Below are 22,270 nucleotides of genomic sequence, written 5' to 3' on the forward strand. Positions count from 1 at the left end.
TGGTGCGAATCCTTTTGCTAAAATATTCCTACATTTACATCATCATGGATCTATTTCACACATTACATAGGTTAGATCTTAAATTATAATACGGTTAAGACTTAGGAGAAGCAAGAAACAAACAACTTAATAAATTGTCACCGGTTGATTGATTTATTTGCACAAAAATTAGTGTGCCGGTTGTGCGTGTGCCAAAAATATATATTCCATACTGAGACACTAACTTTGTGATATATTATTTCGAAGAAGTTATCTTGCAGATTCAACAAATACAAGCTAATTCAAATATTTTCTTATTGATAATAAGTTGTTCAAAATATTAGATGCAAGTGTACATGTGTTGTTCACTTAAGGTATCAGATACCAATGCTTATAGATCAGAAGCAGCCAGTTGTGTAATTCTATCTTGGGGGTCAGTATAGCCTTAAAATGCTGCCCTTAGCTTATATACATCAAAATTTGTTTCAGATTACTTAGCGATCTACAACATTGGTATTGTTGATAATGCATAAAGGCATTCCGTGTTTTAGTATGAATATAGCAGTTATGAGAGAATAACTATGTTAGATGCATTTTAAATATTGTTTTGGCTAAATCACCAAGGTAGGAGTGTACATATTCATAGCACATTGTGTTACTATAGAAATATCTTATATTCAGATGACTTTTACTGCATCTAATATATTTAGAATAGATGTAAAGCATCAAAAAGTCTCACTGGAAAAAAATGGAACCTCCTGTATATCACCCAATAAGCGTTACTATGTAAATCATGGTCTACTCCACGTATTTCTGTCCATAGAGAAATCCACATGTGAGAAAATCACAATTATGTATAAATAGTTAGAGTCTACATGTAAGATATTGATATAATCAACGACCATTAATGAAGTTCAAATATAAATTTGTGATGGCAAATTTTGCATTTGTCTAACTTACGCTTGGCGTTGGGACAGAGTTAGCTATGCTTATTCCTTAGATGACTTCATTGTTTCTTCTTCAAGAAAAGAAATTGACAAAGGGTAGCTTACAAATTGGATGTTGCATGCTTTTTCCCATTTCGAACACTTGATGGTTGCCATCCATTGTTATATATATTTTCACCATTTATGCCTAACATGAACAAGGTAGAAATGAGGACCATTTAATATTGATCAAAATGCTAAGAAATGATGTTGTAGTTCAAGAAAATATTCAACAACCTAGAAACAATTATCAATATTTTTTGTAATTCTGATTAATTCAAGAAACAATTATATGTGTGAGTAGTTTGTGCTTATTAGCTTGATCTCGATACAAACAATGGTCACCGATGGAGTTCAAAGATAAATTCAAGATATGTCAGGTTTTTTGCTTTATGCAAGACAATAATGTAGTGACAATTTGCATATTTGACAGTAAATAAGTCAAACTACCAAGAAAATTGGCTTGCCGTGGTTCGGTGCAACTGAACTGCAACCTACATGTGTTATCTTGAAGCCGTAGAACATTAAACTTTCATTCAAATAAAACAAAACAAAAATGGATGCAATAAATGGCAAAAGTATACTTTCAATTTTACAATACAAAAAATGAAGTTGTTATCAATGCATTATTACGTAGAGAAGATATTTACACCGCTTATTTTTTTATGATCAAATATTTTAGGGAAGTATGGAATAATTCCACAACAAAAGACAAGTCTAGCCGCGCAATTGCGCGGGTCACTCCGCTAGTTTATTGTAAAACGAGAGCAAATTTTCAAATTCCAGAACATTTTTGGAAAACACAAACATTTTTAAATTGGTGAACATATTTTGGAAACAGGTAAAACTTTTGAAATGAAGAACAAAATTTTGAACCTGAGGACAATTTTAAAATCCCGAAGCTTTTTTGTATATGTGAACAAAATATTGAAAATGGAAACATTTTTCAATAACTTCAAACTTTTTGTATAACACAAAAAAACAATTCCATAAATTTTTTGAAAATGCAAACATTTTATAAATTGGTGAGTAAATTTGAGAATTGGTACAGATTTTCAAATGCACAACAAAATTTTGAATCTGATACAATTTGAAAATCCCGAAGATTTTTTTGAAAATAAAAAAAATTCTAAAATAAAAAGAAACTTTGTATAACACGAACTATTTCAACTTCAAAATGTTTTTAAAATACTGAAACAAAATTTGAAACGAATTTTTTTCGAATATTTGGAACAAATTTGAAAATATACAATTAAAAGAAACAGATAATAGGAAAAGAAAAAGGAAACAGAAAAAAGAAAAAGAAAAACAGAATCAGAAAAAAGGAAAAGAAGCCAGTTTAGGAACCTTCTAGAAGGATCCCAGAACCGAGAAAACCGGCTAGGAATCTTCTGGAAGGTTCCCAAAACTGGAACTGCCAGCTATACGTGCATTTGTAGATGGGCTGGCCCAATCAATTGCGCACCTGTGCGTTTGGTCGACACTTTGACGCAGAGAGCGTCAAATAGGGAATTCGCCCTTTTGCTATTATTATCCAAGCAGGCCACAAGCGCAGCAGACGTTCAGTTACAGGGCTGAATGAAATCGGCCTGGTCTATCCACACAAAGCCTAAAAAGCCCAGCCCCACTCTCCCTCCATTCTTCGCAGTCGTCGCCTCCCACTCCCCCACTTCCTCACTGCCAACCGGGCGCGATGGAGCTGGAGCTCGAAGCAGGCGGCGGCGGCAGCGGCGGAAGAGTGGTTTCCCTGTCCAGCGAGTCCCCGACGGCCGACCTCGGCCGCGGCGACCTGGTTACGGCAGACCTCAACATGTCGCGCCGCCACGTGTCGCTCCGCCTCGTGGGCGGCGGAGAGCCTAGGGTCGCCTTCGAGGTCGTGGGGAGGAACCCCGTGCTCGTCCGCTCGTCAGTCGGAGGAGACAAGGTGTACCGCCGCGGCGAGGCGGGCGAGCTCCGGGCCGGGGACGGGCTGTCTCTGTCGCTGAAGGCGCCGTCGTTCTGGACGGTGCGGAGGACGGGCGGGGAGGAGGAGGCGGTTGCGGGTGCGGAGGTGGAGGTGGACACCGCGGTGCTGGACGCGGTGGCGAGGCGGGAGAAGCGGACGCGGGAGAGGAAGGAGAGGGAGAGGCGAGCGACGGAGGAGGCCATGGAGGTGACGAAGGAGGAGGTTATGGCGGCGTCTGGTGATGACGAGTTGGATGAGGAAGTAGAGGATCTGAAAATTGATCTTGATAGCATCGACCCGGTTCAAGGTGAGCTTGGGTTGGGTTGTTCTTCCTTTCAGAGAGAGAATGCAATCTCGGTGCTGGTTAATTTGTTGGGGGCAATGTTGCAGATAGAAATTGGCATGGCATTCGGGTCAAGGTTACATTGTAGTAGCTTACATTAGTGCATTGCCTGTTTTCAAACCCTGCCTCTTATGGTTAGGATGTGTTAGTTATTGGTTAATGATAGTACATGTTTAACGGCTGCTAATTTCTGTATACATTGTGTTCATTTGAAATGCCAGAAGCCAGGAAGAATAATTGCTATACATTAGGACTTGATTGGGTTCGCTGAAATTTATGGTTCGGCCGAGTCTGCTTCATAGATGCTTATTGTTCTTTAAGTTAATGTGGCTGTGTGCTAAAAATTCATTCCTGATGTTGAAATAAGTTATTCGTTCTTCTCTGAAATCTAAAGATATATAGATAATTTCGTTGATGCTTCCGTACTAAGGAGTATAATTTTGGCTGCAGAGTTCGGTTTTTTATCGATGGGTCATGAATTTGACAATTACCCTAAGGGCAGGATTCGCCCTCCGAAGGATTGGAACTGGTTCCTAGAGGAAATAAGGAAGGGTAGCGATGATGAAGATGATGACGATGTTAGTAACACGGGACGTAAATCAAGGGGTCGTAGTGGTGTGAACAAGAAGAAGAAAAAGAGAGAGGGTGAAGATGATGATGAGTGGACTGATGAGAGCGAGGATGGAAAAGACTCCCTGCTAACAGGCGCTAGTGTGAAGAGACCAAAAAAGTATGTAACAAGATCGAAAGACCCCAAAAAACCTCGCAAGGACAACTCTAAAACAGAAAATGACGATACCATGGATGAACAGGATGAGACAGATGAAGATGATGAAGCAGATGAGACACTGGGAGGTTTTATAGTCGGAGAAGAGGATGAGCCTATGGAAGAGCTGAGTGAGGAAGAAGAGGAAGATGAATTCGATGATGAAGACGAGGACGACTGATAGCAACGTCGATAAAGCTTTTGTGCTTTCATGTCAAGGTGTGATGAATTCGATGATGAAGACGGCGATGACCGATAACACTGTCGATAAAGCTCTTGTACTATCATGTGAAGACGTAATGTTAGTGTTAACAAGTAGCATCGTCACGTGCTGAAACTGTGTACATATAGTGTGTTTTTCTGCTGCTGTCTGGAAACTGCTGTAGAAGCGCTTATTCGGCTGTTGTTATATCCAGTTACTTTTGTTTGCTCAAGTTATGGATTTTCCCTAGTTCATTTCTCAGTACAGATGAGTTGATTTTCGTCTATTATTTGCATTGGGTTAATGCTTGCTGATGCAGATATAATATTTGTAAGCTTCTACAGAGCGGCAGCCTGTGACGAAATCAAGATGATTTTCGATGTAAAAGAAGTCAGTGAGCATGCTGAAGAAACAAAGCAACATGTTTACTGCCACTGGTGTCCACATTAGTTATCATGTTCGTGAGCGGAAACCATTTGTCACTGATCAATGAAATAGACTTCTTTTTGAGAGATCAACGAAATAGATCTCTACTACTATAATGCATTACTACTATAATGCATCAGTTTTGAAATTGGATTTACACTCCACTCTTGATTCCCGCCAAGTAACACAAACTCACTTCTAGCCATTGATTTCACCACATATCCCCTTATCCACCCTTCATCAGCCCTTAGCTCCACTGAATCAATCAGTTGGATTCGTCACCACTCCCTTCCCGCGCTGTCTCCCGCGCGCTCGCGCGTTTGGAAGCTACTCGCACCTTCCCGGTAGCTCCACGGCCCACGACATTTGGAATAATTTAATTGAAACAGAGCCCCCCGCGCGCGCTCTGCTGGAACGGAAAAGACTGCATACCTTCAAGCTTCATCCCGCTTTCAAAAGGAAAAAAACAAAAAGCTTCATCCCGGGCTAGCACAAGGCTATCATCCTGCCACAACTCCATCCCCGTTGTCTCCCATTGCCTGTATCTCCCCCCTCACATCTTGCTAAAATTCCATTTCCATCTGCTTGCAGAGTACCTCAACTCTTTGACGACCTCGCTACTGGGATCGCAGGGCTTGGTTGTTCTGAAGTGTGCCACTCTTGCGCCCCGTCTCCGTTCATTCAGATTCGCACGTCTTCATCTCTTCGCTCTCTCCAGCCGCGCCGTACACCGGCGAGCCGCCATGTACAATACACATTCTCTGTGCGGACGGCCAACAGCACGGGAGGAAAGCACAGGTGAGTTGCTCCTTCTCTACATTACCGTTTTTCTTTTTCTGTTGATGGTTATGAGTTTGGAGAATTCCTTTATGTCAGATTGCTTCCTGTCATTAGGATTAGCTGGTTATACCTTGTTGATGTTCTTGGCTATTTCTTTGCGTGCAAGGTGTTTGCGTTTTTGACTAAGCCAGTGTAAGTTGCAGATTCTGTACGTAGACTACAAAAGCTACTATGTTTTGAGATAAGTGTGTCACGAAAGATGATTTGATTATTTTTCTTGATTTTTTTATGACTCTGCTATTTTATTTGGGCCTTTTCATTGTTCACATTTAAAATATTTATTTTGATAGAAATATGATTGACACTCATTACTGACTTTATTTTGATAGAAATATGATTGACACTCATTACTGACGGACATCAACTGCGATAATGAATTCATATTTTCTGTTTACCCATGAAAAAATGATTGTTGGCTAAAGAACATTCTCTCTCTCTCTCTCTCTCCATGCCCTGAAATGTAAATTCCAGTTCAGTACCAATCTTTTCTTGTGTGTGTCTCATTAAGCTGATGATTGTAGATCAATATCGTCACCTAACTGAACAAACCGGTGCTGTACCAACGGATCCTTCTCAACACAAATGTTACCGTGATCGGGTTAGGTATATGCAGATGACGCCACAACAGAGAGAAGCTTATTTGAAAAGGAATCGTGAGTACAAACGAATCAAGCGAGGTGACAGTGCAATTAGTAAGACTGTGCAACCCGTAAGAGGGGAGACCAGTATGAGTACCAATGATAACACACACTTTTTTTATGAACGATTTGGATTGTATTAATCAAGGTAGATCGTTACAATCCTGTTGACACAAAGTGTCAATTTCATCAGGTCCGCCTCTTAGCCAAACTGCAGTACGTGGTACCAAAAGTCCCAGTTGGGCTAGCATATGGCTTACATTGTTACTATTTCTACTCACATGAAATAACTTGTACTCTCGTCTTGTGACAGGAGCCTCTTCACCTCACCAATTAGGGATGCAACAGGTGAGCGATTCAAGCCCTTCTCCTTGATCATGTTCGCTGCGACAAGACAATCCATCTCAAGGATGAAAGGTTCTCTGCTCCACTCGAGGGTTAGGGCGATCCCCTCCATGCACGCAGCCACTTCCGCCTCCAGCGGACTCGCACAGTATGTGAGGAACCTGCAAGAGGAGAAGATGATTGCACCACTGTGGTCTCGGAGGATCATCCCGGCACCGCCTGTTCCGTCCTCCTCGCGCCACGCGCCATCGACATTGAGCTTGTTCCAGCCGGCTGGTGGCTTCGCCCACCGCTCCGGAGGTCTAGTATATGAAGCCTGCATGACATGCGCCTTACTATTACTTCTAGTCTCCCGAGAGACCACCATTTTCCCCTTCTTGATGTCTACGTGAGGATGTTGCTGAATACATCGTAGGCTCTCAATGTAGCTGCACAAAAATCTGCGTGAAGCTTCGACAGTTGGAGCTGGCTTATGATGAACAATTTCATTACGGACATGCCAGTTGCGCCAACAGGTCATGATCACAGGGAGCCGTTGCTCCTCTGGGAGATCATTCAGCAGATGTAAGAGCCATTCGTCGTCGGTGTTCAAGATGTCCATCGGCCGTGGCATGCTGGTGGAGTTCGCCATCTCTTCCCATAGGATACGAGCGAGCGTGCATCTGCACATTGCATGGAAAGTATCCTCCGGTTCCATGCCACATAAAACACAAGTATTAGTGACTTCTAATTTTCTCTTTGCCATGTTCACCTTAGTTGCAAGGGAGTTCGTAATTAGACGCCATGCGAAGACGCGTACCTTTGGGGGAGCAGGGCACCCCCACACTACCTTCCAGACGGCACGAGTGTCGTCCGGTGCCCTGCTAGCGGCGCACATGTTAGTGCTAGATGTGATGTCGAGGGCGAGACGGTACGCGCTTCTTACAGAGAAGATGCCGCGGGGGTCGGGAGCCCACGCCAGGACGTCCTCCTGAAGCCGTGGTGAGGCCTTGATCTTGAGGATGCAGGCGGCATCAATGGCGTGGAAGTGCCGGTGGACAAGCTCCGGTATCTGTTGGGAATTGTAGCATAATTTTAAAATTTTCCTACGTCCACCAAGATGCATCTATGGAGTATACTAGCAACGAGGGGAAAGGAGTGCATCTACGTACCCTTGTAGATCGCGAGCGGAAGCGTTCCAATGAACGTGGATGACGGAGTCGTACTCGCCATGATTCAAATCACCGATGACCGAGTGCCGAACGGACGGCACCTCCGCGTTCAACACACGTACGGTACAGTGACGTCTCCTTCTTGATCCAGCAAGGGGGGAGGAGAGGTTGATGGAGATCCAGCAGCACGACGGCGTGGTGGTGGATGTAGCGGGATGCCGGCAGGGCTTCGCCGAGCTTATACGAGAGAGAGAGGTGTTGCAGGGGAGGAGGGAGGCGCCCAAGGCTGTCTCGTTGCTGCCCTCCCTCCCCTCCCCCCTTTATATAGGCCCCCTGGGGGGGGCGCCGGCCCTGGAGATGGGATCTCAAGGGGGGGGGCGGCGGCCAAAGGGGGGAAGGGGTGCCTTGCCCCCCAAGGCAAGTGGGAAGCCCCCCCACCCTAGGGTTCCCAACCCTAGGCGCATGGGGGGAGGCCCATGGGGGGGCGCCCAGCCCACTAGGGGCTGGTTCCCTTCCCACTTCAGCCCACGGGGCCCTCCGGGATAGGTGGCCCCACCCGGTGGACCCCCGGGACCCTTCCGGTGGTCCCGGTACAATACCGGTAACCCCCGAAACTTTCCCGGTGGCCGAAACTTGACTTCCTATATATAATTCTTCACCTCCGGACCATTCCGGAACCTCTCGTGACGTCCGGGATCTCATCCGGGACTCCGAACAACTTTCGGGTTTCCGCATACACATATCTCTACAACCCTAGCGTCACCGAACCTTAAGTGTGTAGACCCTACGGGTTCGGGAGACATGCAGACATGACCGAGACGCCTCTCCGGTCAATAACCAATAGCGGGATCTGGATACCCATGTTGGCTCCCACATGTTCCACGATGATCTCATCGGATGAACCACGGTGTCGAGGATTCAATCAATCCCGTATGCAATTCCCTTTGTTAATCGGTATGTTACTTGCCCGAGATTCGATCGTCGGTATCCCAATACCTTGTTCAATCTCGTTACCGGCAAGTCTCTTTACTCGTACCGCAATGCATGATCCCGTGACTAACGCCTTAGTCACATAGAGCTCATTATGATGATGCATTACCGAGTGGGCCCAGAGATACCTCTCCGTCATACGGAGTGACAAATCCCAGTCTCGATCCGTGCCAACCCAACAGACACTTTCGGAGATACCCGTAGTGCACCTTTATAGTCACCCAGTTACGTTGTGACGTTTGGCACACCCAAAGCACTCCTACGGTATCCGGGAGTTGCACGATCTCATGGTCTAAGGAAAAGATACTTGACATTGGAAAAGCTCTAGCAAACGAAACTACACGATCTTTTATGCTATGCTTAGGATTGGGTCTTGTCCATCACATCATTATGATGTGATCCCGTTATCAACGACATCCAATGTCCATAGTCAGGAAACCATGACTATCTGTTGATCAACGAGCTAGTCAACTAGAGGATTACTAGGGACACGTTGTGGTCTATGTATTCACACATGTATTACGATTTCCGGACAATACAATTATAGCATGAACAATAGACAATTACCATGAACAGAGAAATATAATAATAACCATTTATTATTGCCTCTAGGGCATATTTCCAACAGTATCCACCGCCCATTAGCGTCCAGCAGGTCACACACACGGTGGAGGCGACAGGTGCCACGGCTCGTGATGGGCCTGTAAGACGTCGGCCTGGGTAGCCAGGGGTCACGCCAAATACGGATCTGCTCCCCATTGCCAATGCGCCACAACAGTCCTTTCTTGAGAAGTTCCAAGCCATGCTGGACAGCATGCCACGTGGGAGAAGCGTTACCTGCAAAAACAGTGTCCACTAGGGACCCATTAGGATAATATCTCGCCTTCAACACCATGGCACAAAGTGAGTCCGGATTCATGAGTAGACGCCATGCTTGCCGAGCTAGCAGGGCCTGGTTGAAGATACGAAAGTCACGGAACCCAACACCTCCTCTCCCTTTTGGTTCAATGATTTTTTCCCATGCCCTCCAATGGGTCTTCCTTTTCCCATTTTTTGAGCCCCACCAAAAATTCCGCACCAACCTTGTGAAGTCATCACACACTGAAGCGGGTAATTTAAATACCCCCATGATATAAGTCGGGATGGCTTGTGCCACTGATTTGATCATTGCTTCAACACCGGCTTGGGATAAACTGTCCCCCCATGCCATGATCCTTTTTGTTAGGCTAGTTTGCAACATCTGGAACTTCCCCTTGTGCATCCTACCATCCGGGGTCGGCAGTCCAAGATACTTCCCTTCAAACTCAGTGTTAACTACCTGAAGCTCATGCTTGATAGCTTGCTGTACTTGCTCAGGGCAGGCCTCCCCAAACTGAATAGAACATTTGTGAGGGTTAATAAGTTGTCCTGTGGCTCTCTCATAGTTATTAATCACCTCTCTGATGTAGCGGGCCTGGTCCATATTAGCTTTGAAGAACAGTAAAGTATCATCAGCGAATAGTAGGTGAGAAATACCAGGTGCTCTTGGGCATACCTTTAAAGCTTGGATATTTTGATTTTCTATTCCTTGTGACAATAACGCAGACAATCCATCAGCAACAAACAATAAGAGAAATGGTGAAAGGGGGTCCCCTTGCTGTAGCCCTCGCGACGGTGCAAACGAATCCAAGATGGCTCCATTAAACTTGACAGAATATCTCACCGAGGTCACACATGTCATGATCCACTGAACCCATTGGTGAGCGAAGCCTAACTTTTGCATCGTTTGCTCCAAGAAGACCCAATCCACACGATTATAAGCCTTTGATAAATCCAGCTTATAAGCACAGAAACTATTTTCCTCTCTCTTCTCATTCTACATGAAATGAAGACACTCTAACGCCAAGAGGGCATTATCAGTAATCATCCATCCTGGTACAAATGCACTTTGTTGCGGAGATATGATCTCATCTAGGATGGGTCTTAATCTGTTCACCAAGCACTTTGCAACAACCTTGTAAATGACATTACATAGACTTATTGGCCTAAAGTCAGACACACGAACGGGATCATTAATTTTTGGAATGAGAACGATTACCGTGTCGTTGATCCCTTGCGGCATAACTCCTGTGCGGAAAAATTCCTTGACCGCATGAATGACTTCATCTTTGAGAGTTAGCCAATTCCTTTGAAAAAATCGAGCCGGGAACCCATCACTACCCGGCGCCTTAAGTGGCCCAATCTGGAAGAGGCTATCTGAGATTTCCTTCTCAGAAAACTCAGCACAAAGCTTTAGGTTCATATCATGTGTTACTTTTGGTTGTACAAGCTGTACTAGTGGCGCTTGGTCAAGTGTGTTATCCCTTGTGAAGAGTTGCTGGAAGAACGCATCAACCAGACCACCCATCTCTTCATTTTTATCAAACCTAGTGCCTGACTCATCCACTAGGAACTTGACTCTATTTCTCCTTGCCCTCCACACTGCCCGCTGATGAAAGAACTTCGTGTTGCGGTCCCCATCACGCAGCCAATCGATCCGCGACCGTTGCAGCCACATAAGTTCTCCCTGTACATAATTTCATTCATATGATCTTGTACTGCCCTTATTTCATTGCGGTCAGCGTTCATACTCATCAATTCTTCAAGTCTTGATCTGGGCTTCTCAAGCTCATGTACCACGCTACCAAACCGGGCTTTGCTCCACAAGTGCAGCTCTGCCATTAATTCACGGAGGCCACGCCGGATGTCTCCCAAGTCCACTTTCGCGCCCGCCTTCGCCCAGGCTACCCGTACTTTCTCTGGAAGGGTGTTGTCTGTTTCCCAGAAAATTTCATAACGCTTTTGACAAGGTTTGGCCTGCTGCTTGACTTCTTTTATGCACTGTAGCACCACGAGACAGTGGTCGGAGCAAGGGCTGACGTGGTGTACAACCTTTGCCTCTAGGAAAATGTCTCTCCATGAGTTATCAGCCATCGCCCGGTCTAGGCAGACTTTGACATTGCGGCGGCCAGCTTGCTTATTGTCATAGGTAAAAGGCACACCAGAGAATCCCAAGTCTGACAACTTGCATATCTCCAATGTATCTCTGAAGGCCAACATCTGTCGTTCTCCACGTGGAGTTGCAGAGAAATGCTCAAACGACCACATGGCTTCGTTAAAGTCACCAATCACACACCACAGTAATTGGGACCCTGTCTTTAGCCTTTGCAAACTTTCCCACATCAAATGACGGTTTTCCACTCGTGGCTCACCATAGACACATGTCAAATGCCAAAGTGGATCACTATCAGACACACGGACGTACGCATCAATGTATCTTTCATTTACTTCTTGAACATCAACAAAAATCTGATCACTCCAAGAAAGGGCTAAACCCCCACTAAGACCATTACTATCACAACCTGCAAAACCTCTCAGGCCCAATCTACCTCTTAAGCGACGAACTTTTTCAGCTTTTATTCTAGTTTCACACAAAAAGACCAAGTTTGCTTTGGTGGTCCTTGCAAGACCCACCAACTCGTGAACTGTCGGTTTGTTGGCCGCACCCCGACAGTTCCAGCTTAAGCAATTCATTGCTGCTGACGGGGCGCCTCCTTTGGCCCCGTCAGTGTACCGGCGGCCCCTGGGCCGGTTCCCTCCGAATCCGCCGTACGCTCCATACTGCTGACCTCCGCCCCCACATGGTTATCTGTGGTTTGTACCTGTATCACTTCCTCCAGCTGTACCTGATCATGTACGTCCACCCCTAGTCTTTTTCCTTGGGCCAAGTCAGTATAATGCATTGCTGCAGGCGTGTTGCTCAAAAAGAATCCCGAGCGTAGCCCAGGTAGCTGCGTAGCACACACAACGCTTCCCGGTTTATGTTCGGCCGTCTGTTTCTTGCCCGGAGCTGGAGTTTTCTCTCTCTTTTGATTGTTCAGTGCACCAGGAGCCTCTGCCAATTCCTTGGCATCAAACCTATTTAGCATTTGTTTAACCTTGCTGCAATCCAAGTCATCCCTAACCAGCTTTGGAGCCACGGCCATCCTTGGGGCAAATACGACAACGACAACACTTGCATCTGGGTTCTCCGTCACAGGTTCCGCAGGTTCCCTGTCAGCTGGCTTCGGGCGGGCAGCGTCCACAAAGGGAGCCCCGTGATCGCCCCCACCAGCTTTCAGATTCGCCGCAGATGCCCCAGACTCGAGCCCCACTGGTAGCACGGGAGTGGTCGGCGCCGCCGCTCTCTTCAACATCGCAGGTCGTCGGGCTCGTGCATGAACCCGGTCAGGAGGGTCACAAGCCTTGGCTTCCGGCTCCTTGATCACCCTAGGGCTTCTTGATTTGGCTACAACGATCCCATCTCTATCCTTAGCGGACCCCTGTCGACGATCGAACCCGGCGCTGCCCATACGTTCCTGACCGATCTGATCTCCAACGGGACCGCCAGGAACACAAGGGTTCAGTGGTGCGAGGGCGGACGAGGCCGCAACAGGGCCATAACACGGCCGGGCGGCGTGCATGGCAACATAGCCGACAACGACGAGACCAAGGTCCCGCGGCTGCGGCGGCGGCGGCGGCGGGATCACCCCTGAGTCGTCTAAACTAACACACACTTGCCAACTGAATCTTCTACGACGAAGGTACTTTGTTGTGTGATGATAAGTAAAATAATCATCTTCACTATACATGATTAGGTGGTGACATTAGTCTGCAATTTGTGTGCCAGGGAAAGGAGTAGCCGTGATTATGTTACAAGAACAAGAAAGCCTTCCATTTTCAGGTTCTATGACACACAGTTCAGGGGTCCATCAAAGTAGGTGTCTGACAAAAAGGAAACGAGGTTGATAAAAATATATTAATTTAGTACTAATACATTTCTGTTTACTAATATTACAGACTAATTTGTTTGTTGTAACGTAAAAAACAGTGACAACAGTCGATAGTTATGATGTGTCTGCATCTGACCAAAGCGTCCTTGTTCAGCCAAACATGTGCCACCCAAAAAAGGGTACTCGGCTGAAGATCAGTCCATCTGGAATTTCTGTATCGCCTATTGCTTCGGAAGGCCAAGTTGTAATTGATGCGCAAAAACATAACAGTGGATGTAAGCGGCGACACGACACTAGCTGGTATTCCCAATTGGCACCTGAACAAAAAGAAGCATATTTACAAAGAGGCCGTGAGTATAAAAGAAGAAGAAAGTCTCAAGACGCAAGTTGCAGCCATGCACAAGATACATCTGATGGGGCAATTAGTAGTAATTTACAAAATACAGTTGGATATACTCATGTGCAACTACAAGGTCATACCAGCCGTCAACATGAATATCTCATCTACCTGCCAAAGGATTCTTTTCCTGCCATTCAAGGTAATCTCAGTACCAACTAGCATTTATCTATTATATTGGTCCATATAAAACATTGTGTGACGTATATGATGATTTGACAATCAACAGATAACATTGGGGAAACATGAGAAATGCTTGGATATAATGATGACCCTGACGAAGAAATTCGTATGTTTAGTGGGCATGGTAAGTATTACTGTACTTAATCGACAATACTACTTTTAAATATGATTTGTATTTCTAATCTAGCCTAATAAACAATGCAGGTTTTGAATTTTAGTCGTATTTAGAAAATAATAATGCCCAAAGTTGCATTCAGGCAGATCCATATGATCATATATATCAAAATTTACCCACTGATTATCATCTTCTAGATCTAGTTCCTGACTGTAGGCATTGCAATGCAAAAAGGTTCCACTATGAGAAACCAACGTTTTGTTGCATGGGTGGAAAAGTTAAAATAGTAACTCCACCAGTCCCTGATGAATTACGTCGACTGTACAGCAGCCAAGATCCAGATGCGAAGTATTTCCGGGATAACATACCTTACTTCAATTCTCACTTCTCCTTTACATCTCTTGGTGTTGTCTTGGATCAACGTTTCTGCAATAACAGATCTGGAGTTTACACATTCCGCGCACAAGGTCAAATTTATCATCGAATTGACCAATCAGTGCCAAAGGATGATGGGCCCAAGCATCTACAACTGTACTTTTATGACACTGATGCAGATTTACAGCAAAGATTTCGTCATTCACCTAACCTTGATAAAGATCTCATCAGAAAATTGTTGGGCATACTCTCATCTAATCCTTATGTCCATATCTTTAGAAGTCTCGGCTCCATTCCAAACCTTTGCGAGTATAGGACTGAGCTCAACACAAATATTGCTTTAGACCAGAGAGTATATAATGCTCCGACAGCATCACAGGTGGCAGCAATTTGGGTCGAGGGAAGCGATCCTCGAGGTCATTTTGATAGAAGTATCATGATTTATGGTGTATCAGACCGTCCACAATATATAAAAGCATATCATGGTTGCTATGATCCACTATCATATCCGTTGTTTTTCCCAAACGGAGAGGTCGGATGGAACTTGGATCTGCCCAGATTAAGTCGACATGCTAGGAAAATAATAGACAATCAAGCAAATGATTTTGATATAGAAGGTAAGTTTCCATCATACATTAATTGGTTACATGCTCAAAGTTTTAGTTTCTAGAACTATTTAATAATCATATATTATTTTGGATTCTGTAGGAATGCTGGAGAATAGTTCTGGTTCTTGCATCTCACCAAGAGAATATTATTGTTTCAAGCTGCAAATTAGACCTTGGAAGTTTAACATCTTACTCTTTGGAAGGCGATTGACTCAACAATATATAGTTGATATGTACATTAAGATTGAATCAATAAGATTGGCATTCTTGTCAAAGCCATCAACTCAGGTTCTCATCAGAGTAGATTTGTATCAAGGATTGGTCGATAGCATTGTTGCCGGTGAAACACGTGGGTGCATGACAGGTAGGCGCATTGTGCTTCCCCCATCATTTATCGGAGGACCAAGAGATATGCGTCGAAGATATCTGGATGCAATGGCTTGGGTCCAACGGTTTGGGAAACCAGACATATTTCTTACAATGACTTGCAACCCACATTGGGAAGAGATAACTAGAGAACTAGCAGAAGGTCAATCACCACAAGGCAGGCCGGACTTGGTAGCACGAGTCTTCAAAGCAAAATTGGAGGATTTAAAGGATCTTTTGTTTAAGAAGAAATTCTTTGGTGAAGTTGCTGCACATGTGCACGTAATTGAATTTCAGAAAAAAGGTCTACTACATGCACAGCTCTACTCTTATAAAAATTTGAATTGGTGATGAAGGTGTGCCTGCCATCGGTCGTCAAGGACAGTCGAATCGGCATCTAACGCACACGAAGCTATCTGCTGCTCATTTGCACATAACCTCCTCTGAACCCCATCTTTCCTGTTTAGGCTTCTCTCCCAACTCGTCGAACCATCTCGAAACTAATGGAATCACCGACGGACATCACTGGAATCGATCTGGCGGGGCAGCCGGTGCTGGCGCCGTCCACCCCAGCGCCTCTCACGCTTCTCAGCCCCACCGCCCACCACCATGATGCACCTCCACCTCGACGTCCTCTCCGCCCCCTTGCCCGTCTCCTCCAACGCCGACCTCAACAAGCACGCCGTCGATGTCGTCCGTCTACGGACGCCTCTCCTGCCTCCTCCGACACAATAGTTCGAGCGCTCCCATTACCGCCACCTCCCCGTGCTCCTCGTCATCCCCTACACCCGTCCTCATCTCCTTTGTTACCAGCCGCCGCAAGCCGTGCCTCCCACCACCACCACGACCTCCTTCTCGTGGCCATCTCCTCCGCGTGCTTCCCCGTCTCCCTCGACGCCACCGACGCCAACCTCCACAAGTACGCCACCGGCGAGGTCGTTCCCCGGCGAATCTCCCCTTCCTCGGGGTCTCCTCCATCCCTGCCCCGTCTCCTATATACTGCAAAAGGAGCACAAGGTTGAGCACACCCACACCTAGGCCAAGGAGGATGAGCGTGCCGCTGCTGATGGGACAAGCAGGAGAGAGAAAATCTTCTCGTTTTCCACCACGCCACCCTCTGTTGGCCACAACAGCTTAGACGAGGACGGCACATCGCGGAAGTCAGTCGATTCTTCGGCCTTCGACCCCAACGGTAGCGGCCTTCCGAGATCGATCCTCGCCCGTCCAGGTACAAATTGCTCTGCTTCACCGATGTCGGTCGCTTCACACACACTAGGTACTCGACAAAAGGCCAGAGTATGTATACTGTCTTCTAGGTCTTTCATAGTATTAGCCATTCAGTTTGTAGGTGCAATTTCCATATGATTGTATTACAAAATTACTGCAAACGTTACGGATTAGCATCTAATTCAAAGATGTAAACATGGCCAAATGTCACAACTCACAAGTACCATTTATCTTCCTTTTGAATTAGAAGTTCTATACAGGTGACATGACATGGTTTCATTCCGTACATTATCCTGCCTCTGTTTTCAAGCTATGTCTTGGATCACCATTCCAAGGCATATGGGCGCTACATTTGTGAAACTCTGTCAACCTTACATATCTAATAGCAAAAGGAGGATATACACTATGGAAACTTTTGGACAATTACATCATTGAGCAACAGTCTGTTTAGAACTGATAATTGGATACTTGTCGAATTTTGCATCTACAGTCTAGCGAGGCACCTAATTTTCAGTACGAACAGATCTTTTGGTGCCTCCCTTTCCATTGAATTATATGTGGTTGTACACACTTTTTTTTCTTTGCCTGTATTGTGTAAACTAAAGCACGCGTGCCTCCCTCCGTGCGGCGGCGCCGCGCCGCACCCCGCCGGGCCCTCCTCCCCCCGTGCGGCGGCGCCGCGCCGCGCCGGGGCCTCCCTCTCCTCCCGCCGCCGCCGCCGAGGGCATCGCAGGCTAAGCCTGCGGGCCGCAACGGTGGCGGCGGCAATCTTCCTCGGCCGGCGATCGGATCTGGGTGGCGGCGACCCACTCCGACCGATCCAAGGGCGATGGCGCAGGCCGGTGGCGACCACAGTTGTCGTGCTGGTGGCGGCGACGAAGAGATCACGTCGGCGGCTAGGGTGTCCGATCTGGATCCCATTCGGATCTGGATGGTGGTTCCTCGAGCCGTCGTGCGCATCCTTTGTTCCGGCGCGGCAAGCGGCCTCTGGAGTAGGCATGCGACACGAGGACGTCGGGGGCTTCGGCCCTTGGCGTGGAGGTGGTGGCCATCTTCTTCGCCGGAGGTGGTCGGCTAGATGGTTGTGGATTCTCGCATCTAGTCCCGGCGTACAGTGGGGAGACGGGGCTGCCGGTGAAAACCGTGCTATGACTCGGGACATGGCGGGCGATGGCGGCGTTTCCGCGTCGTTATCTTGTTGAAGACATCGCCTCTGCAGCTTCTGTCGACTTGCTTGCGCTGCTCTGGGTGAAAACCTTGATCCGGAGTTTCCGGATCGGACGATGGCGGTGCTTTTGGGGCGTCGTTTTCCCTCATGGGGGCATCGTTTTTTGAGCAGCGGCTGGATGCAGGACCAGAGGACGGATTCTTTGGTGGAGCGGTGCAGCATCTCACTCATTGATGGCGGCGGGTCTCGGCGGCATGGCGCTGTGGTGACTCTGCGTCCGATGCGCGGAGATGGACTCGCGCAGGAGGGTGACGCGGTCTGGCGTCGTGGTGGCATCGACGGCAGCTAGACCGGGCAAGGTAGATGCAGCAGTACAGCTCTGAAGATGGATTGGTGGCAGGTGGCTGCGCCGGACTGGTAGGTGACCCATACCCGGCAGTCGACCTGGATGGGACCTCAGGTCTTAGATGTTAGGTTTGGCTGCGAGGTCTGTTTGGTACTAGGCCCAGACTATCAGCATCCCTTCATCTCTTGGATAGGAGTAGCGACACTTTTGTTGCCTAGACGGTGGCTTCAGTCTTACTGTTGTATGACTTTGTAAGGTCTTGTGTGAATAATTAATAAAGTGGCTGCATGCATCGTCTAGATGTCTAGATGAGGCCGGGGGTCCTCCTCCATTTCAAAAAAAAAAACTAAAGCACGCGTAGTTGCTCTAGCTGTCAGTAAATTGCAGTTGCACTTGCGAGCATCCTGGCGGTGGAGGCAAGCGGCGATCAGGATGCTGCTGTATTGTGCGCTGACGAGGCGGTGGGGCACCGTACAGGGGGCACACGGTGGAGGAGTTCACACATCGGATTTCTGATTGGCGGCTGTTCGAATGTGGTGTCCAAGGACGAGGGGTAAAGGTGTTAGACTGCTGCCAGGGGAGGCGTATGGTTCTGTCAGGTAACAACTTTGCTATTGATTGAAGAATTAAGTGAACCAAATCCATTACTTGAAGCTCCAAGTTGTAGCTATTTGATTCGTCCATTGATTTATTATCTCTTCAGTATGATGAGGCAACACGCTGGTCACACTCTCACATCTTCAGATCAAACAGAGTGTGGAGGTGGGATTCACTGCCCTTCGCCTTCTGATGCTTCGTCAAGGTACAATGTATGTTGTAAAAGCTCCTGTGTCTCTCATCAACTCTTGGGATGTAGTTCAAGCAGACTGAGTCCCATCTGATTGCCCACTTGATTTTTCTAGATAATTCCACCTGGACGCGCAGATTTGGGTGAAAAATTTGAATTTGAGAAATGACATGATAGGCAGAATGAGGTTTGGGGAATGAAAGGCAGTAGTTGAGCAGAGCACGTCCATGTGCATCACACCAGAACATACCGCGGAGCGCGTCGGCGGTGAGGATGAGCAGCGCGCAGCCAGCGGCATACTTGTGGCGGTCTGGCGTCCGAGGAGACGGGGAGCATGCAGATGAGATGGTGATGATGAGGAGGAGGTGGCGACGGTGGGTGGAGGGATGATGCAGCAAGGGAGGAAGCGGGGGTGTTGGGGCACAGACAGCGCCGGCTGTTAATTTTCCGCGACACAACTTACGACGCGTTTGTCGTGTCAAGGCACATATGTTTCATGAGACTATTGGTTTTATGAAATAAAATCATATGCTACCTTTCATTGGTAATGCAGTGCACAATAAAGACCTGATTTTGTAGCACTATATTGTACGCATTAGATCTGGTAAGGCTCACCTTGTGTTTTTTTTTTATCTTTTATTCTTTTGTCCCCCTAAAAAATTGTTTGGCTTGGACGAAGAGATTTATTGATGGGAAACCATATGTTTGAGCGCACCTATCAATAATATATTGTCTATTTGATCAATGTCTTGGTACACATTTTCATTGCCATTAGTAGCGTACTATACTAGATCTTGACTATAACTTAAGTCCACCTGATTGTTTTTGATCCCGTAGCGTAGCACGGGCATCTTGCTAGTTTTCTAATAATTCTGAAATCAGACTACAAGATAACTAATCCGGACCAATATGATGAGATAATATCAGCTGAAATTCCTGATAATGATAAATATCCTATACTGCATGATTTAGTTATTAAGCACATGATGCACGGCCATGTGGAGTTCTCAACCTAAATAATCCTTGCATGGAAAATGGAAGTTGTCGGTATCATTATCCTCGACATTTCGCAGAGACCACACAACAAGGAGAGGACTCTTATCCAATTTATAGGCACAGGAATGACGGCCGTCGAGTGCGCATCAGGGGTGCAGTTTTGGATAATAGATGGGTTGTCCCATACAATCCCTATTTACTTATTCGATACAATTGCCATATAAATATTGAAGTTTGCTCTAGCATCAAGGCTGTGAAATATTTATTCAAATACATCTACAAAGGTCATGATCGTGCCTCCATTGTCATCGAAGCCGCAGAAGATGATGTAGTTATTAATGAAATTCGTGAGTATAGAGATGCAAGGTTTATTTCACCTCCGGAAGCAATCTGGAGGATTTACTCTTTCAACCTTAGTGAGATGTATCCATCAGTTATACAGCTACAAGTCCATCTGCCAAATATGCACCTTGTTCACTATAAAGATTCAGAAAAATTAGAGGATGTGGTCTGCAAAGGATCGTCTTCGAGAACAATGCTAACTGAATACTTCAGAATGAACTCTATTGATAGTTATGCCAGGAATTTCTTATACAAGGAATTTCCAGAATTTTTTGTATGGAATAATAGTACCAAGGGCTGAAAACGTCGCAAACAGAGAATACAAGTAGGGAGACTTGTCGCTGCACACCCAGCTGAAGGAGAACACTATTACTTGAGGATACTGCTAAATCATGTGAGAGGGGCTACATCTTTTGAGGATTTACGGACTGTCGATGTTTTTGTTTTCGAAAACACTAACACCCACACGTGTGGGCATTTGCATCTCGCCCACACGCGTGGATCCGCGTCCGTTTGTGAGCGCACGGATCTTGGCATCTTTCTAGTGCCACGTAGGACTAGGCTGGTGTGTGGGCATTCACCCGGTCACCCACACGGTCGTTTCACCACACGGGAGGGGGCTGGTGTGTGGGTGTTCAGCAGTTCGCCCACACACCACTTTCCACTCACGTACAAGGGCTGGTGTGTGGGCATTTGCCATCTCGCCCACACACCCGTCTCCTCTCCACACCCAAGCTGCCAGTTGCCATGTGTTTTGCAGTGTACATGGCAACTACCCTTAGTGTGCTTTATAAGCAGGTGTCAACTCTTTTTTTTTACCCGAACATGTCAGTTGCCATGTATTTTGCAGGGTACACGGCAACTGCCCTAGTGTGCTTCTAAGCAGATGGCAACTCTCTCTTTTTTACCAGAACATGTTGTTTTTGCCATGTCTTTTTGTAGCACTACACGGCAACTGCCTAGTATTAGTAGGTGGCAACTCCTAAGATTTTCAAATCATGGCAACTGTAGTAAACCAGACCATACATGGCAACTGCCTAGTGTTAGTAGGTGGCAAACCCCTAAAGTTTTTAAATCATGGCAACTATAGTAAACCAGACCATACATGGCAACAGCCGCAGTTGCCCAAAAATGGCATCTCGAACTTTTGACATGAGATGGCAACTGCAGTTGAACAACCATGGCAACTGTAGTTGTCCGACATGGCAACCGTAGTTCAACGACATGACAACTGCAGTTAAACGAACATGGACGAGGGTCTAGACCATGGCAACTGCGGGCGCGCGGTGACTGTCACGCGGGGCGTGCGGGACCACGAGATACGAGGCCTGACGTACGGGGCGTGTGGGCGTTATCTATTTCGCCCACACGCACGCGTGTGAGAGGAATCAGGAGGGGAAAAAAGAGGTGTGTGGGCATTACTTGTTTTGCCCACACGTAGGTGTGTGGGCTGTTCCTCTTATACACCACACAAAATGTGTGGGCAGACCCCTTAACACCCACACGTGTGGCACTTATCGACGTTCTTTGTTTTTGCCACTTTTAGAGAGGCCGCAGAAAGAAGGGGTCTGATTGAGGCTGATTGTAGTATTTCTGATTCTCTGAGCGAGGCTGCGACATTTGCAATGCCTTCTGCCTTTAGAAGGCTTTTTGCTACAATATTGGTTTTCTGTGAGGTAAAAAATGTCCGTGAATTATGGGAAAAGCATTTTGAGGCCATGGCTGATGATTTTCAGCAGGGCAGCGCAACTGATAAAGAATCTATAGAGCAGATGGTACTTAGAGATATTAGTGATATCCTATATTCAATGGGGAAGGACATCAGTTGCTTTGATCTTCCAGAAATGCTAGATGGCACTGAGTTGGCTGGCTCTAATTGTAGAGAAGTAATAGAAGAGATGTCTATTAATATTGATCCAGAGCATGTGGACCTTTATGCAACACTAAATTGTGAGCAAA

At 46.4% G+C, this 22,270-nt stretch overlaps 2 protein-coding genes and 1 long non-coding RNA gene across 3 annotated transcripts; all 3 read left to right on the forward strand.

The window, feature by feature from the left end:
* The first annotated feature begins 2,614 nt into the window (after nucleotides 1-2,614).
* On the forward strand, nucleotides 2,615-4,569 carry LOC123166020 (sarcoplasmic reticulum histidine-rich calcium-binding protein). The gene is made up of 2 exons (XM_044583779.1): nucleotides 2,615-3,217; nucleotides 3,704-4,569. Exons 1-2 carry the CDS (start codon nucleotides 2,659-2,661, stop codon nucleotides 4,198-4,200), a joined length of 1,056 nt encoding a protein of 351 aa, XP_044439714.1. The 5' UTR covers nucleotides 2,615-2,658; the 3' UTR covers nucleotides 4,201-4,569.
* On the forward strand, nucleotides 4,268-6,894 carry LOC123171174 (uncharacterized). Its single transcript, XM_044588791.1, has 3 exons — nucleotides 4,268-4,297; nucleotides 5,138-5,445; nucleotides 6,439-6,894. The coding sequence occupies exons 1-3, from the start codon at nucleotides 4,268-4,270 to the stop codon at nucleotides 6,860-6,862; spliced, it is 762 nt and encodes a 253-aa protein (XP_044444726.1). The 3' UTR covers nucleotides 6,863-6,894.
* Nucleotides 6,895-15,515: 8,621 nt separating this feature from the next.
* On the forward strand, nucleotides 15,516-19,118 carry LOC123169726 (uncharacterized). Its single transcript, XR_006484929.1, has 3 exons — nucleotides 15,516-18,785; nucleotides 18,890-18,995; nucleotides 19,089-19,118. It is a non-coding gene; the product is annotated as an uncharacterized lncRNA (long non-coding RNA).
* Nucleotides 19,119-22,270: the final 3,152 nt, after the last annotated feature.

The sequence above is a fragment of the Triticum aestivum genome, chromosome 7D (assembly GCF_018294505.1).
Source record: "Triticum aestivum cultivar Chinese Spring chromosome 7D, IWGSC CS RefSeq v2.1, whole genome shotgun sequence".
Taxonomy (NCBI): Eukaryota; Viridiplantae; Streptophyta; class Magnoliopsida; order Poales; family Poaceae; genus Triticum; species Triticum aestivum.

What these genes read in the sequence shown, in the direction of transcription:
- LOC123171174 (XM_044588791.1), top strand. Translation starts at nt 4,268, where the DNA reads ATGACCGATAACACTGTCGATAAAGCTCTT. An exon ending in ACACTGTCGATAAAGCTCTT is followed by an intron (nt 4,298 to 5,137) that starts GTACTATCATGT and finishes ATCCCGGGCTAG; the next exon opens with CACAAGGCTATCATCCTGCC. An exon ending in AGCACGGGAGGAAAGCACAG is followed by an intron (nt 5,446 to 6,438) that starts GTGAGTTGCTCC and finishes GTCTTGTGACAG; the next exon opens with GAGCCTCTTCACCTCACCAA.
- LOC123166020 (XM_044583779.1), top strand. Translation starts at nt 2,659, where the DNA reads ATGGAGCTGGAGCTCGAAGCAGGCGGCGGCGGCAGCGGCGGAAGAGTG. An exon ending in TAGCATCGACCCGGTTCAAG is followed by an intron (nt 3,218 to 3,703) that starts GTGAGCTTGGGT and finishes TTTTGGCTGCAG; the next exon opens with AGTTCGGTTTTTTATCGATG.